This window comes from Aptenodytes forsteri, unplaced genomic scaffold (genome assembly GCF_000699145.1).
Source record: "Aptenodytes forsteri isolate BGI_AS27 unplaced genomic scaffold, ASM69914v1 Scaffold155, whole genome shotgun sequence".
NCBI classification, from domain to species: Eukaryota; Metazoa; Chordata; class Aves; order Sphenisciformes; family Spheniscidae; genus Aptenodytes; species Aptenodytes forsteri.
Genome location: NW_008794446.1, coordinates 3436245 through 3453252, shown reverse-complemented (window position 1 = coordinate 3453252; position 17008 = coordinate 3436245). Strand labels below are relative to the sequence as shown.

General features: G+C 38.4%; 1 protein-coding gene across 5 annotated transcripts in view; it reads right to left on the bottom strand.

The window, feature by feature from the left end:
• The window catches only part of DCLK1 (doublecortin like kinase 1), a 251943-nt gene that overhangs the window by 227935 nt on the left and 7000 nt on the right, over positions 1–17008 (bottom strand). For all 5 annotated transcript variants that reach the window (XM_009290193.1, XM_009290194.1, XM_009290195.1 and 2 more), the window contains exon 2: positions 12381–12727. In XM_009290193.1, the coding sequence (XP_009288468.1) occupies positions 12381–12727 (347 nt within the window). The remainder of the gene's footprint in view (positions 1–12380; positions 12728–17008) is intronic.

Below are 17008 nucleotides of genomic sequence, written 5' to 3'. Positions count from 1 at the left end.
CACCTGCTTCTTATAGGCAAATAATCAGAAGGATCACTGAAATAAGAGAAGAACTGTTAAAGCTTTCCTCTTCCTACAGAGGTACAATGTGACATTCAGTTGTTCCTCTCCCCCTCCTTCCGTAACATTTAAGAGAGCAGTTCCTACTGTATGCTGTGAAAGATGACTGGCATTCACTTGGACTCAGCACAAGAGAAAGCAGAGCTTAATTTTCTTTTCTAGGACAGCCCTCCTCCATCTGCAGATAGAAGGGTTCGGTTTTTTACAGGGATGCCACACTTAAAAGCTACTCCTCCTACAGTGTCATTGAAGACCTGCCAGAGAAAGGAAAGTCTCATCCTTTTGTTCTCATGACCTCCCTCCCCCCACAAACAACTAAAGTATAAAACACAACAGGCTATATACCAGCACCCCACATTTAAATGCTGCTGTTTAAATGAGGTTTAAATAAAGCTGCAATACAATTTTGGTTGAAAGTATTTTTCAGGAAGGTGTTATTCCTACAAATACTATTCATCTATAATGACTCCTTTACATCTTTACCCATTTGCTCCTTCAGTCCCACATTTAAAATTTAGCCAATGTTTTCAAATTCATTTTAGCTTCACAGCGTTATTTCTTGCTCATCTCTTAATGAAATTGTCTGACTGAAAAAAACATTCAACTGAATAGCTTTGTCAAAAACAAAAGTTATTGGGTAAATGTATTCATTTTGACAAATACTTTAACTGAAAATGTCAGACATTTTATTAACTACTGGAATACTTATACATTACTATAAAAGGTTTTATTTCCTTTCAATCTCATTATAGAAATGGAGCCCCAGAGAGACTTTGCTTGGCATGTCCATACTATGGATACTGAATGTTCATCTCAAGTTTATTTGTTGCTAAATTTAACAAAAAAAAAAAAGTGAAGTGTTCAAGTATCAATGTTGCTGGTTCTCAGCCAATTAGAATAGCCCTGTTCTTCCTATTTCATCCCTTTAGATACTATGTCTCTCTCAACCTTTGCTCACCATACTGAGAGCAATCAATGCTAATATTAGTCCAGTTATCTTTATATAAGGTACAGAAATTTTAGTTTGCCTATCCCTCATGAAAAAAGCAGATGTCAACAACTGTTTTCACAAAGATCCTCATCAACTGCACAGCCACTAAACACTTCTTACTTTTATGTGCCGTTTTCCTACATAAATACGTTTTTCCACCATCTCATAGCAATGAAGTGTTCAACACTTCCCGCGTTAAAAACCTTCACATATCATGCTTACTGCACTCTCATCTGGTTTCTGTTCCTCTATTTCTGATAGGCCATTTGATTATTCTTTCCTACATTAACTGCTTCATATTTGCCTTATTAAATTTTACACTGATTGCAGTCCGTGTTCCCAATTCATCAAGATCACACTCTATTTAAACAGATTCCTCCAGAGTATCCGCAATGCTCCTCAATCTGCCCCAGAACAGATGTGTTCTGGTTTAGAAACTGAAACGCCCAAATATCAATTTTGTTCCTTAAAGCCTATAAGCCACCTTCTTTTTCACAAATATATAGAAAACTGAATGTGCTGGAGCACAGGAGGTAATTTTTAAGTAGCAAGAATAAAAGAATAGAAGTACAATAGCATTCCAGATAGCAATATGGACTACTCAGACAACAGCAAATAGAGTGACTTTTTGTATTCCAGGTGCTCTCACACTAAACCCAGCTGCTTAGGTGTAAACTCTGCTACCACCATCATACCCACACAGGGGCACTGACCCTATTCATGCTCATGTAGCACAGAAAATAGACTACTCTGTATCAGAATCAACAATGTCATATACGGACTTTTTCATGATCATGAGCTTCTATATTTTTAAACTTTTTATTCTTAAGCGCCAAGACAGAATTATGTCATGCATGAGTTTATTCTCATGTGAACACAGGGTTTCTCATTATCAGTGTCTAGTGTGCCAGGATCATTTTCTGCAACACGTGTGTTACACTCACCTCCTTTTCGAAGTTACTTCCTCTCCAAGGACCATGTAAGTATGCCACTTAAACACTCCATACATTGCATTAGCTTTAAGTCAGATTTTGTGTGGGCCTAAGATGCAAACACAAATTTCATACATGAAGGAACAGCAGAAGGTTAAAGAAATCTTGATTATAAGAATACAAGATGTACAAACAGAACAAAAGAGCTGGACTGTAGAATCTAGGTGTCATGCTCAGGAGACCATTTCACACACAGAACCAACTCCATAGAAAGTGCCATTGGTCAGAATTTGCTAGATTTTAAACAAACAGGAGTTGCGACTAAGAAATCAAAAAAGGCAATAATACTGAAACACACAAGAAATGAGTAGTTAAAAAGTCAAAGAAAATGAAGGAGTCTCCTAGAAAACCTTCAACAGCAGACAAATGATTCAGAGGCAGATAAGAAATCAAGAAAGGGAACATGAGACAGCAAGATATTTCAGGGACAACTAGAATAAAGTGTCAAAGGTTTAGCTTTTGGATGCATGCTATATAGCAGCAGCTGCAGTTTGCAATTCAAATTAATGCAAAACAGACACATAACCTGGCTCTAAGGGAAGGCAGGTGAAAGCATTTTAAACAGCACACATTCTTCTATTTAAAAAGTCAGCATGTGCATTTCAGGCAACGTCTGTCTTCGCTCACTTTTAAATCAAAGGCACTCTACCCTGGCTATTCCACAAGATGCCCCCAATCTTCCCCTACTGTCTGGCAGCTTTGAGAAAAATCATTGCTTAAACCGAGCCAAAGAGATAATTAAAAGCAGTTCAAACTGAGATTTCACTCTCCATTCACTCGATGAGTAAATGTCTCTTACAGTTTTAATCTATTAAAGCTCAGAGGAGTTTTATTTAAAAGAAGTTTCTGAGATCCAACATTTAATGGAAAACCAAATCCACCAGAACAACTGATTTGGGAGAGGCAATCAGCCTTAACTACTTAACATGAGTTTTATTTTCAGTAACACCCAACTCTGAATTCAAAACCCTATAATGCTTTGCTGATTCCAGTGGGAGAATACTACAATCTTCTGCCTTGCTTTCTAAACCTAAACTCACTTATCTCTGATGATTTCACATCCCTCTGTGCTCATTTTTATCTATGTGTAAAGTACCATACCCTGTCCTGCATGCCTCAAGTCCCCAAAGACTCCTTTGCTCTTCTGTCTATGACTTCAAGAATTCAGTCCTGTGGAAGAAGCTTGATTCCCTCCTCGGCAGCCTTCTCAAGCAAAAACACCTCCTTGTAGCAGGTGGTCTGACCTAGTTAAAAAATTTTTTTTGGGAAAACATAACAGAAAGTACTTCATAAAATTTAAGAACAAACTATGTGATATACACCTTGTCACATACCACTAACCAGTGACATCAGGAAAACAGTCTCAGAAGAGTTTGATTTATTTATAAAAATCTAAGCCATTTTCAGAGCACTGCTGCATTCATTCAGTACAATGGAAATATTTTAACCTACTGGTAATTGCATTAGTTCCTAAATCTGATTGAGTCTGGACATTCTGTCCCCATGAACTGGCACACAGTAGCGGGGACATAGATTCAGAAGAGATTAAGTCAATACTTCCTACACGATTGAACAAATTAGTTTCAAGCTTAAAGAGGAATGGAGGGGGAAAGAGGCAGAATACATTGTACATCACTGATTTAATAGTACTTAATATTGTTGTCCCTGAACATCCTCTAAGTCTCAGTCCCACTTCTACTGAAATTCACAGCAGAAATCCTCAGACACACAGAGTAAGGAAACACAATTGCATCTCCAACCTCTATACACTGCAGGGTTCATTTAAGAAAGAATCCTTCTAGAGGTAGAGACCTGGATTCATCTTGATTAACTTGATGAGCACCTGAGAAGTATGCCCTAGACTCACTTTCTACAGAAAAAGAACCACGAGAGGCAATTCCAGACCAAATACATAGAATATCCAAAGACACCTGTGTTTCTTGCTGCTCACTGTAAGAGACAGCAAAGCGCATGGCTTAAGAAGCTGGAAAGTATTGAAAATAAGTTAGGGTGCTTCATGACTGCGGTTTCAGAAGAGAATTTGGGTTCATAAAAGTTTAATTAGAAAAACAAGGTACAAAATTGGGCTGTCACTACCATTTCCTCCATCATCAGTAATTTTAGGACTATTTTACCAGTATGAAGTACGTTTTGTGGTGTTTTAAAGATCTTGGTTCCTATAAACAGATAGAGAAAAATGAAAGGATTAGATTTCACAGAAAAACACGGCTAGTGACAGAATGTTTATGTAGTTTGCCCTCTCAGTATTCATCATTCACGTAAGAATTTTCTTCTACACAACAGCTTGGCAAAAAGGTGTTGAAGAGAAATGTAAGTGGAAAGAAATAAGTAATCAAGGAAATACTTGCACTAAGTCTCAGGTAGCTGTTCAAACTTGAGTTTGATTAAAAAGAGTTATCAGCCTTTAGTTTATTAGCTCAACTTTTTCACAAGAGAGATGCCAAGATTTTCCAAGTGTTTGTGCAAAAATTCAAGGCCCAACAATCCAAGGATAGAATTATACTAAAATGCTTACATTAAAAAGCAAATATTTAAATTCTAATAAGCTGCATGCAGTACTAAGAATTTTTCCTATGAATAGTATAATTTAATTTTTTAGGAAAGAAACACACGTGCTACAAAAAAAAAACTATGAGGGGAAAATGGTTTTTTCTTTTGATGACACTTAGAAATCTGCTAAATGGCTGGAAATTCTTAATCCTCTTGTAACAACTAGTTTTAGAAGGAACAGAAACAACCCAGCAAATCCAAGATTAATTACCCTTTTTATAGTCTTACTACATCATACCACTTCAGAGAAAGGAAATATACACCACATTTACTTATGCCAATGAAAAAAATATTACTAACGTAACAGCTTCAGAGAGTAAAAATAAAATCGTCCCAGTGAACACAACAGTTTGACGATACCCACTGTAAATCTTCAAACTATTGAGCTCAGCTCATTCAGTGAAAGTCATGAAATACAGTACCTTAACAGAACAGGAGAGCAGAACAGAGAAAGTTTAGGATGACTACTGTTTGAAAGCATCACAAAAAGATTTCAGCTGTTGACAGAGAACCTATCTGATCCTGAGGACTGCATGTTACTGAGCAGTGGAAACTCTTTTCAGTGATCACCGGTAATCTCACACCTGTCTCCACAAAATAGTCATATAGCATCATCAGAGAAATCTGCAAGCATTTTTCCAAGTCCTCTTTCACCAAACAAATAAGCAGAAAAAACCCCACCCAAAACCACCACCACCACCACGACCATACAGTTGGGGATATTTCCATTTGCTTTTCCTCTCCCCCCCACTAGTCAGCAATATGCAAATCAGAACTTAACTGGATGAGAAGCTCTTCTTAGTTATATTGTACATTTAAAGCAGCAAAGCAAAGTCCAGATGTAAGGAAAAGGACACTTACTCTAGTAACTGACAGTTCTGAATGACCACACCATCTCCTTCCTGCTGAGGCACCCTTCCTCACACTTAGACAATATGATACTCCACCTTTGAGGAGCTGGAAATTAGTCTTCCTTAAAAAAGGCTTCTGACTGTGCATAAACTCTCTAATGAATAGCTGGATATCCTTATAAGACAGTAAGATCAACTTATGTGATATTTAAAACATGCTGAAGTAGATATGCAAGTTTTCAATCTTATTCAATTAATAACAGCTTTTCTTTTGCACAGCATGAAAGCCAATCTAAAGGTCACAAAAGATGGCATCTTCTCTTCTTAATTTTCAAAGTCCGCCTACAGCTCCTAAGGGATGCCAGTTAGCAACCCTGGAAACTCCTATTGTGAGAGAGCTTTTAGAGATGGAGCAACGCAGTTGTCAGTCTCAGCTTAATAGGAACCGATCCTAGACGAATGAACACACTGCTTTCAATTAGGAATAGGCTTCTGTTCACTACTTTACAGAAGACTTTATTTGAGTAACAATTAAAATTGTTAGTCAATGTCATAACATGACATCAAAACAGCCTACCCAGAGTCACAAGGGTTCAAGGACCTATCTATCACAGCTCTCCTCTAACACCGGGATAATACCAATTGCCACCAAACTGTCTACCCTAGCATGTCTTTGAATGATTTTGAACCAGATTTTGATGCTTTTCTTATTAAGTACAGTCTAATTTGTAATGGAAGTCTACTTCTATCAATAGGAATCATAAGAATCTTCCAAGACCCCCAGAGCCCATCACCACCTGCTGCGATGGGCAATTTTCAGTCACTGATTTTTTTTTTTTGTTTTTCAGTCTATCATGTCTTCAAGAAGGGGCCTTTTCCCCAGTATTGAGAATAATCCTCATCTTTTAAGTCCTTCCCCAAAATCAGTTTCAAAACACCAAAGCCAGAAATTATACATCTTCCAGAGAAAGAAAAGTTTTTTGGTTAAATATACTACAGGCAGGAAGGAGGGAAGGTGAGGTGCATTAAAAGCTGGAGAGACGCTCTTTGTTCTTGGAGAGTGTCTCTCACAGCTACATAACATGGTGGTCTGTCAGCATCTCCCAGATACGGCCCTAAACTTCATGTCTAAACTTAAGCAGCATGGGGTATGGCTGTCTAGCGTTCACATTAGAAGCCCTTTAGAAAGGAATAGCTTGTACAGTGTAAGCACAATGGGTTTCAGGTCCCCAGGTGGTAGTGCAATATTAAAGTACTACTTCAAAAACATAAGTACAAGTTTCCCTAGTTGTTGCTTCCCTGTTAAAGTGCTTCCGTGATCTGCAGAAGCCATCTTACTTAATGTTTGCTCCAAATTAGTCAGTATCTGCACAGCTACATCTCACAGAGAATTCACCATGGTTGACTGGTCAATTAACACCACCCCTGTGTGCCTATGGCTGGCAGGGAGCTCCAAAGCCTTCAACAAGAGAGAAGTTAAGTTACTGCACTCGAGAGAGGTCATACAGAAGATAAAATAGCACTTATTGTCCACATTTTTCAAAGTAGGAATAATTTTAAGTTGCGTGCATCTCGAGTGGATTGCAACTACAACTGAAGAACAAACAAAAAGAACATGCACAACCAGTCACCCTTAAAATTAAATACGCTTTCTATATTAAGAATGGAACTGATTACAAACGCTGATGTGAATCAAACTTACAGAGCACACACAAAATGAGTCACTTGCTGCACATAAATTATTGTTTAACATTCATTTTGTCTCGATTGTTGTATAACATACGTTACACAAATGCTAAGTAGAGAATGTCTTTTCATGAATGATACCTACCTTGCTCTATGTAGATTTTTCTGTACCAAGGACAATCCAGGTCTAGAGAAAGACATTTGAGATCTTTAATCCATCTTACAAAAGGATAGATTTGGCCAAAAATTTACTGTAGAATCCAGACATTATTACCAAATGTTTTCTGCTTGTTAAGAACAAAATAATAAAAAAGCACATGCTCAGTCTACGTGTAGGTGCAAACAGTTGCTTTCTTTTTCTTGACAGTGTACTTTCTTTAAACAGTAGTATTAATTCTGTCTTAAAAGCTAAGATATTAAGTGCCTTCACAGACAGGAGTCCACAGGAAAGGGAGTGAGTTTGTATCATAAGACATCCCCTTTGAGTGGGGTTCCAATAAAAAACAAGAACATATTACACTCAATGAAGAAGCTTCAAGCTTTCCAGCACTGTGATGTTCCGTTTCCTTGCAGCCGCAATTTTAATGACTTAAAGCAAGATTATTGAGGGACTCACTCCTATTCCATCCTACACCTCTCACACACACTTCTGTAAGGTATGTCTTTAAGCAACAGTAGCTGCATTTTATATTTGTAAAGGTAATTTGATCTGAAATAACATATTTAAAAAAAAAAAATCAGATAGTGACTTTTATTCTGGTATCTCTGCCACTGACCACTTAGCTGTCTGGAGTCAAATCCACAGCATAATGCATAAACTGAAAAATAATTTGCATGATTGCATCCAGTTAAGCTAAACAAACCACCTGTTCAAATAAGTAGGTCTCATTATAAACCATATGTTTGTTCTTCCAAAAGCAAATGGAGGACTTACAAGGTGATAAAGCATTTTTGTCCAAACTTCAGTCATCATCTAAACATGCAAACTGTAAATACCTTGTACAAATACACACACCATAACACTTCTGAAAATTGCACTGTTTCACAACTTTGCTGTTATATGTGACCTTCATTAGTATTCTCCTATTTTAGTCTTTGGTGTTGTTCTAGAAGTGCGATAGTACACAGAAACCAGAGAACTGAGCTTGCAACACAGCAACTAGGCTCTATCTCCACAGGCAGCTTGTACCCTTGATGTTTGCATTGTGTGTCCACACACTGCCTTTTACAAAGCTGTATTTTAATGCACATCAAACTAAAAACGACACCTTCTGTTAAGGGAAGGTTAAAAACTAAACTGAAATGGTCCAGCTACACTAAAGCAAAACATATTTTAGCTATGAGAAAGTGTTCTTTCTCTGCACAAGTACCTGAGAATATTAAGGGTCAATACTAACAATGTCTTTTCATGCACTTAAACAACCTTTTAATCTTAAAAAAAAAAAAAAAAAAAAAAAGAATGAGTAATAATTAATAATAAACAGTAAGTGTATGCCCTCATGATCTGAATTTCTACAGGCAGCCATTAAACCTACTCATTCTATTTTTATTTTCCTTACACAGCAAAGTTGGCAAGGAGAACATTTCAAGACCTCCCCCTGGATAGGTTTTAATTTTGGCCTGAGCTCATAAGACTGTTAAACACTTCTGAGAGTCCCACCACCTTCTTCAAATCCATCAGTATCTTACAGGCAAGTGATTCTATCTCTTCCTCCAGAGTACAAACAGCATCAGTTCCTTGTACCAGCAGAAAAAATAAGTATATCCATAAAAATACACATATACTATTCTAGACACAGTATGAAACCTATCCTGCTTTGAGGAATCATTAATAACTGAACTGTGAGAATATGCTAAATGCAGGCCACCGATGTGCTATACGATCAGATTACAGTACAGTTGTATGCTGTGCCCCTTTTTGCGCAAATTAAATTATATTCTAAAGTTTCAGAAACGCTGAAGTCAAAATACAGATTCTGACATGAGTTATAAGGAAATGCAAATAAACCACTAATCACCCTGTTTGTAACACAGAGAAATACATTTTAACAAAACTAAATTAAATGCATGAAATCCAAAGTAAATACCTACTCAATACTGGAAATAGTAACTTTCCTCAGGTACTGACTGTCCAAGCATTCCCTGTCTCATCAAGACAAGCACTTTACATTGTCATCAAATTTTATAGGCCACCATTGAAATTCCTTTTAACTGAGCATAATATTTATTAACGTCTTTTAGATATACAAATCAAAACATCACAACTAACCAGGCTGTTGGAGGGAGAACATTTAAGTTCAATTCCTCAATGTGTAGTGTCAGTATGGGACAACCACCTGACTCGGATGCCCAGTTAAGACTCTGACTCCTACTACCCTCTTTCGATTAGCCTGAAGCATCTAATGATAGTACCCAATAACGGTATACATACCTCATTGCCCATCTGCACCAACAATATATGGGATGCATGTCAATTTTTGCCATGGATGGGCAATTCCAGTGTTGGCCTCATAAAATAACTCACAAGAGATGACTGTACAGAATAGCCTTTCTTCAAGTTACATTCCCAAAGAATAATCTTAGGAAAGCTTTATTCTCTTATCCTTACAGTAAATTACTTTTCTTGGCTCAGAGCTTTAAGATTTTATTGCTTTTTAAGTTAGCGATGAAAGATTTAATCACAGATTTGTTAGATTTAACCACTGAACACAGGCTTTTCCAGAACCTTCCAAGCTCCAACAGGAGTCAGTAGAAGTTCCCAACTATAAACACTACTGGAAAAATTTTGGATTTGCCATGGATTTCCTCCCAGTAATCATTCACAGCTTGAGTTTAGCAATAAAGAAATCCATCATCGTGCCCCCAACACCATCTGGGAGATCAGGCTTTTGGCAGAGAAAAATGGAGCAGCAATTGCCTAGCAGCACAGGAAATCAATGACTTCCCCATGCAGGGGTGAGCAACAGGCTGCTCCTGCTGAGCGCGGGATCATTCATTTCCCTTTCTGCCAGCAAAGCTGCTTTGTACGTGCAGTGAGCAAAGTCTCCGTTACACTAGCAGGACACACACACCTTCCCCCAAACCCTGCCCTTACCAGTAGGGTTAGGTAGCCAGCTATGCAATTTCAAGTGAATAGCCAGAACAGGAAGGAGTGAATACATGCGGAGACGCCAGTCTCCTGGGAGAGCCTTTAGACACAAGGGTTTCAGGCTACGAGGTAGGTAACAAAGTACGCTAGTACGCTACTGATTTAAGCTTATCTCAAATCTCATGACTTGACAAAGGATTCAACTGAACTTTGACAACATCAGGGCCAGGAAAACCTGGTCTTCCCTTTCCACCCAGCAGTAGGATAGTACTATTTACTTCCAGCAATTAAAGCTCTGAAACAGGTGCAAAGGTATTTTTTCATTTTAAGCACAACCATTAAAGGGGAGTTTGGAATATCTCAAAAAAAAAAAAAGTGAGCACATTATCCAGGAGACAACAGGCCATATCAACATCCTTCCAGGCTGCACTTCTTGATAGCTAAACCACAAGTGTATTTACATATCCAATAGAAAACATATATGCATCCCTTTTTATTGAGAGGGTTTGCAGGAACTGGAATAGTCACTCAAGATCTTCTGTCAAGGTCACAGCAGAGACCACCACTGATCTCTGCAGCTTTAAAATCCCAATTCCTTCCTCAAATTTACTAGCCTTAGTGTTCCCTGGAGCACGAGGCAAGGTAAGAAGGACAGGAGTTGAGAGTTTCCCCAGACACACACTTTACCTTTGCTGCAGGCAAAGAGAACTTCACATCCACATTTTTGCTCCAGGTCAAAGTTCCCAATGAAGTCACAGTAACAGGATCATTACAGGCATGTATGCAGTCATCAAGAACTGAACTACTCTCTGTAACTGGTGTCAGAGGTTACTGATACAACACCACAGATGGAAGGGACTTCTGGTCAAGCCAGACTTGGCCGTGATTCGAACCAGTGCTCTGAATAAGCGGCTTGTCCATCAACCAGCCCTCTCTGAGATCAGAGGGTATTGCTGTAGCTGTTTCCAGCACTATGCTTGCATATTAACCCCAGTAACTGCAGACGTGTTAGGATCACCACTGGATCTAGCTGACTGAGTATGTACCAAACGTATTTTGCAGTTTCTCCTGATAACTACACTATTAGCTGTATATCTGTGAATCACTGAGCCTATAATCTGTAAAACACAGCTATATTACAGCAGAAATATCTTAGTCTCTAGCAGCTTCTAGCTTCTCAGGGAGACTGTTTGCTCATCTTTTACCCACATTTTATACCTCTATCATTTCTTCAGTTTAATAAGTTACATTTGTAAATGCAAGTATCTGCCTTATTTCTCTAGAGTCACCATTGCTCTAAATCAATTCAGGTCATGCTGAAATTAGTCTTGCCCTTCACCAGGTTAACAGCTTCTCCAGTTTTGCTATAATTAATACTTGTCCGCAGATAAATTACAAATAAAGTGAAAGACAAAAAAGAAGTAGGATTACTCTGTAATATTTTTTCTTGCCACTCAATCCCCAAGTTCAATAAGAAGCCTCTAAAAATCTCACTCTACCACAATTTAGTAAGTCAGCAAAAGAGACACTGCTTGAAGGTATTTCATAGAAGAAATAACATGTAACCTACAAGAGATTCCTCAATAAATGTCACCACACATGGCCCTACCTGTTTTCCTGCAAAAGGGAAAAAGCTCACTTATTTTCTAAGCTTGCACCTTCTTCATAGTCCATGCTAGCTGCAGTAAGACTCAGTATTTGGTCACTCTAGACAGCAGTAGGCCTGCATTTATCATGGTGGAATGTGTCCTCAATGTTTGTTCTTACAGTTTATGGAAAGGCAAGTACAATGACTCATAAAACTGCTGCAAGAAAAAGCTGAAACAAGTTAACAGAATGAGCTTCTTTAAAATGACATTCTTCATCCTACGTTTCCGGCATGCAGAGCCAAAGCCACATCAAACTTTCAACTGACAGATTTAGAGCTATTATTTATCATAAATGGCAAGACCATCACTGAGGCCAAGTAATGCTTCATGATGTGTTCCCGAACTGCTTACAGATCTTAAGTATACTATAAACAGTGGAAGGCCTGGTTCTACATTCTAGAGAAAAGTAATTTTTTACTAATGTACCATTCTTTTCCTTTTGGAAAATTATATTTTATTCATGCTGAAAATGATCATCACAAAAATTCTTACCTGTTTTCCATCTAGTGTGTATAAGCGTTTAACCACCCCTGAATCCAACTTGATGGCATCGGTTATATCAGTAAGGACCTGTTCAAATGAATGTGCTGTCTTCTTGTTGAGCAGAATCCGAACTGCTTTCCGTGGTTTCACTCCACTCCTGATGATAGTGACTAGTTTAGGCCTAATGAAATCCTTATTCTCTTTTGCATCTGGAGTACCTCCTTTAGCAGTGGCAAGAGACGGCACTGAACGAGAAGTAGAAGTTGTCTTAACGTTTACTGACCAGTTTGGGTTTACATTCTTCGTGTACTCCAGCTTCTTGAAGGGTTCTATGGAACCACATACATAGCTTTCCCCTGCGGAAACAAAAATGCCAGACCAGCAAGTCAGATTGGAGGGAGAACAGAAAAACACCAAATCAAATCCTTCTCAAATTATTAAACATTATTGTTATCATTCTTGATCTACAGTGCATAAAGTATTGATCTCTTCCCTTCTCAGATGCTACAAACTATAAAATATCTTTTAAAGATCACTCGTCAGCTAGCCATTCAGAAAACGCTGTTACAAAATCCTTGAAAGCAGCAGTTTTCTTTTCAGAAAACACCATCTGCAGTGGGGATTGCTGCTGTCAGTAAATAGTGTTCATATCTAATCAGCTGCCCAGCCCCAGCCCATTATCACAGTAGTCTCCCAGCCTTCATGCTTAAATGGCCTGCTCCTAACAAAACAACCGGCCCCAAATGTTTCATATTATTTCCTCTGAAGTGTTATCAAAAACTATAGGTTACAAATAACATTCTATAAAAGGTGGATGAAAGTGTCATAGGAGATTTGTTAACATTTGATTATTTAAAGCTTTAAGCAGCATAAACACAGGATATGTACAGGCAAGAAATCTCACTGTATCATTCTACTGACTCTATATATAATATGGCAGGGAAGGAAGGCAAAGAGTAGTAATTACAGAGTCCCCCTCACAACAAATTTACAATACTTCAAAGAAAAAAAAAATATTATAGCTCATATTTCTATTGGAACATTACCTACAATAAAATATTTTTGCAATTACTACACCCACACAATTTTTGGGGAACTATAACATAGGCAGAAGTCACCAGCATGTCTCTGTTCAGTAATACCTTAATCCAGTCCAGCTGCAGGCTGCTGCAAAAGGGGCACCTGCTTAGATGCTCCCAACCTCTCCCTTGAGCTTGACTGAGTGACTGCACTGCTAGTTGCACTGGGTGAGTTGGATCAGCTCATTGATCTGATCGAACACAACAAAGACAACACAAATTTTACAACAACAAGCTGATACAGTTCACCCTCGGGCTGCAAAAAAAAACCCCAAAGAAAACAATACTAGATCCAGCAAGACTGCACCTTCCAGCAGCCTGCAGTTAAACGCCATTACAAATAATGCAAAATCCTATCCTGAACAATACCATAAAAACATCTCAGATGTTTTAATTCTTCTGGGTTCAGTAGTTCAGTGTATGCTAGCAGCACAGAGGCCTTCATGTTAGCAGTTTAGCCCAAGGTATTAAAATAAAAACAGAACAAAACTCAGTGATATACCTCTTATGCCAAAAAGCACGTAAGAACCAAAGATTTTCCTAATGATCCCTACCCTAAGGAAAGAGGACTCACAGTTCAATTATTAAAAGAAAAAGTATTTAAATTTTACTTCTGGACACAAATTTTAAGGTTTCAGGGCACCCAACCCAATCCCACAGACAATACAGCACACAAGGAATGCTGGCAGATACACAAGAGTTACCACAGTTAGAAATGGGGGGAGGATCTACTGGGACATGAGGCCCCGGATGCAACAGAGGTTCAAGTCTGTTGGCACGATCCTCCAAAGGCGAGGCAGTAACACACTGTACAGTGATTATCAGAAAGGCAGTGGAAGGACTCCAAAAGACAAAGAAGTCAGAGCAACATGTGAAGATGGACCACTGAGCAGAAAAGATAAATGCAATGACAGCATAAGATCAAGCAAGAACCATAAAAAGATTTTCTGTTTTCCTTTTCTTTTTTGTAAAAAGCATTCCTTTAAAGCAGAACAAAATACAGAGTGGGAGATGAAGTAAGACATTCCAATGCTTACTAATCATCGTGTACATGCAAGTTAATCTGCACTTTGCAGTAACATCTAAAGTGTTAAGAATCTAAGATGGAATGCTTACACCAACCTTACAAGAGACAAAGGTAAGCTTTTCCTTTTATCCATTGCATATATATGAGAAAGAGATATAGATATATATATGGTAACATCAAACCAGAAAGGCTTAGCCGCAGTAATGATCCAAGAGCAATCAAACCGTACATGTTTTCTTTTATCCATGTCCTTGTCCAATATTTTTAGCACTAGCTACTCAATTACTGCAAGGTCAGAATGCATCCACAACACCGCATCCGTAAAATTAACAAGTTTTTTAAAACATTAATAGCGTTTTGTAGGGAAAAAAAATAATGATCGTACTATGAATAGGACTGCACTCAATACATTAAATATCTTTTCTATAAAATACTTTGCAGAAGTCCCTTTTCTAAATTTTAAACAAAATTTATTCTTGTCTCCACTTATGTTTGCTGTAAGACTTAAAATCCACCAGCAGCTTCTTTTTGGGGGGGGGACAACACACACACGGAGAGGGGGGGAAATAAAATTCAGTTTTTCAGGTTCAGTGCTATCAGAGAAATTGTTCAGTTTAGTTGCATGAAATAACAATTATTTATTTAAAAACAAGTCTTCATATTAAAACTCACTTCTCAAAGGCATAAACAAATGGCCATACACATTGTACCCAGAAGACTTACATTTAGTTTAGAACTCTTTCTTTTTTGGTTCCCCTTCTTGAAAGGATAGCATTCCACATGATTTTTAATATCAGCTATATTTAAAGGTCAGCTGGGTTCCTTGTAGCATTGAACAGCACATGTCAGCTCTTCATTACAAAACTAATTTTGTGTAAACAGCCATAAAAATGACCAATACAATCACTGAAATTATGGGATTGTTTTAACATCAGACTTTTTTCCCTTTCTTCATTTCCAACAGTACTATATCACATCAATAAAATATTTGCACCAAGATACATTTTTTTTTCCCCCCCTTGAAGAGGCTCATATTTAGCTACAGAATATCTTGGAAATAGAGTATCCAAGGCCTTCTAAGACAAAATATCTTTAGTAAGAGCTATCTTATATAGGAAAACAGAAATACAGACACCTCTCCCATAATGCTGTTATTTAAGACTGTTTATACTTCAAGCGAAGTGCTGGGGCTTATAAACCTTCAGGGATGTTAGCCAGGGACTGCAGTTCTCATTCACGGTGGTCCTAAGGGCCAGGCCTGTAAGAACAAAAACCAAATGGACAAAACCCTTATGTCCTAAAAGTACCTTATATCTGATCTTAAGATCAGTAAAGCCTGTTTTATGGTAACATCCAGCAAATTTTAAGTACGCAAAACACTAGAAACACTCAAATACAAGCTTAAATTTCCTGAACGTGGGACCCACCCTGACAGCAGACAGAAATTTCAATGTCTAGCCTAATCCTTTAGCACCCATGGTGTTTGTATGCAGAGGAAATATCAAAGAAAAGGACAAAAAGCCTTCACCTAGATTTTCATCCTCTCTTCTTTTTCACAGTTACCTTAAGGAGAGAAGACTGAAAAGAAGTTTCACAAGCGGCATGACTTACTAGTCCAATAAATCCACCTTCTGCCTTAACTATTACTTCCTCACCAAAACTATTAGGTGATGACACTATTTTCTTTTCTTTTTTTTTTTCTCCTTTTTATTTTTGGCAACCTTTGGCTACAACTGCCTTGCAGACAACAGCCTCACCTCCATGACTTGTACCTGAGTGGAGACAGCAGCTGTGACCTGCAGACAGGCAATACCAGCAGCAAGTTAGTTTTCCCAGCTCTGAAGCACCAGGAAAATACACCTCTGGGGGTAATCCCACTGAGCACCATCAGCTCTTACACTGGGTCAGACCTAAGCACAAATACAGCCCACAAACATTGGCTTTGACCAACTGGCAGCTGGAGGAAGAAGGTGACAATCTCCAAACACGAGATTTGTAACAGAACACATGTTGAAGAAGGAATCTTTGGAGATACTGGATTAAACAAAAGCATAGAAAAGACAGCCCACTTAAAGTGTCTGTTTGACTGCAGCTCCCCAAGAGAGGGGAGCAAGCATTTCACAGTGCAGTCAGCTGTCACTAATGAAATTTTGACTCTTGATTACAGTATCAATGGCCATTAGAAAAGAAAACCACTGTCGTGGTTTAACCTCACTCAGCAACTGAGCACCACACAGCCGCTCGCTCACTCTCCCCCCGCCCCCCCTTGGGATGAGGGAGAGAATCGGAAGAGTAAAAGTGAGAAAACTCATGGGTTGAGATAAAAACAGTTTAATAAAGCTGTCCTGGCTGTGCCCCCTCCCAGCTTCTTGTGCACCTCCAGCCTTCTCAGTCGGCAGAGCATGGGAAGACCTTGACTCCTTGACTAGTGTAAGCACTACTTAGCAACATCGGTGCTAGTGTGTTATCAACATTATTCTCACCCTAAATCCAAAACACAGCACTGTACCAGCTACTAGGAGAAATTAACT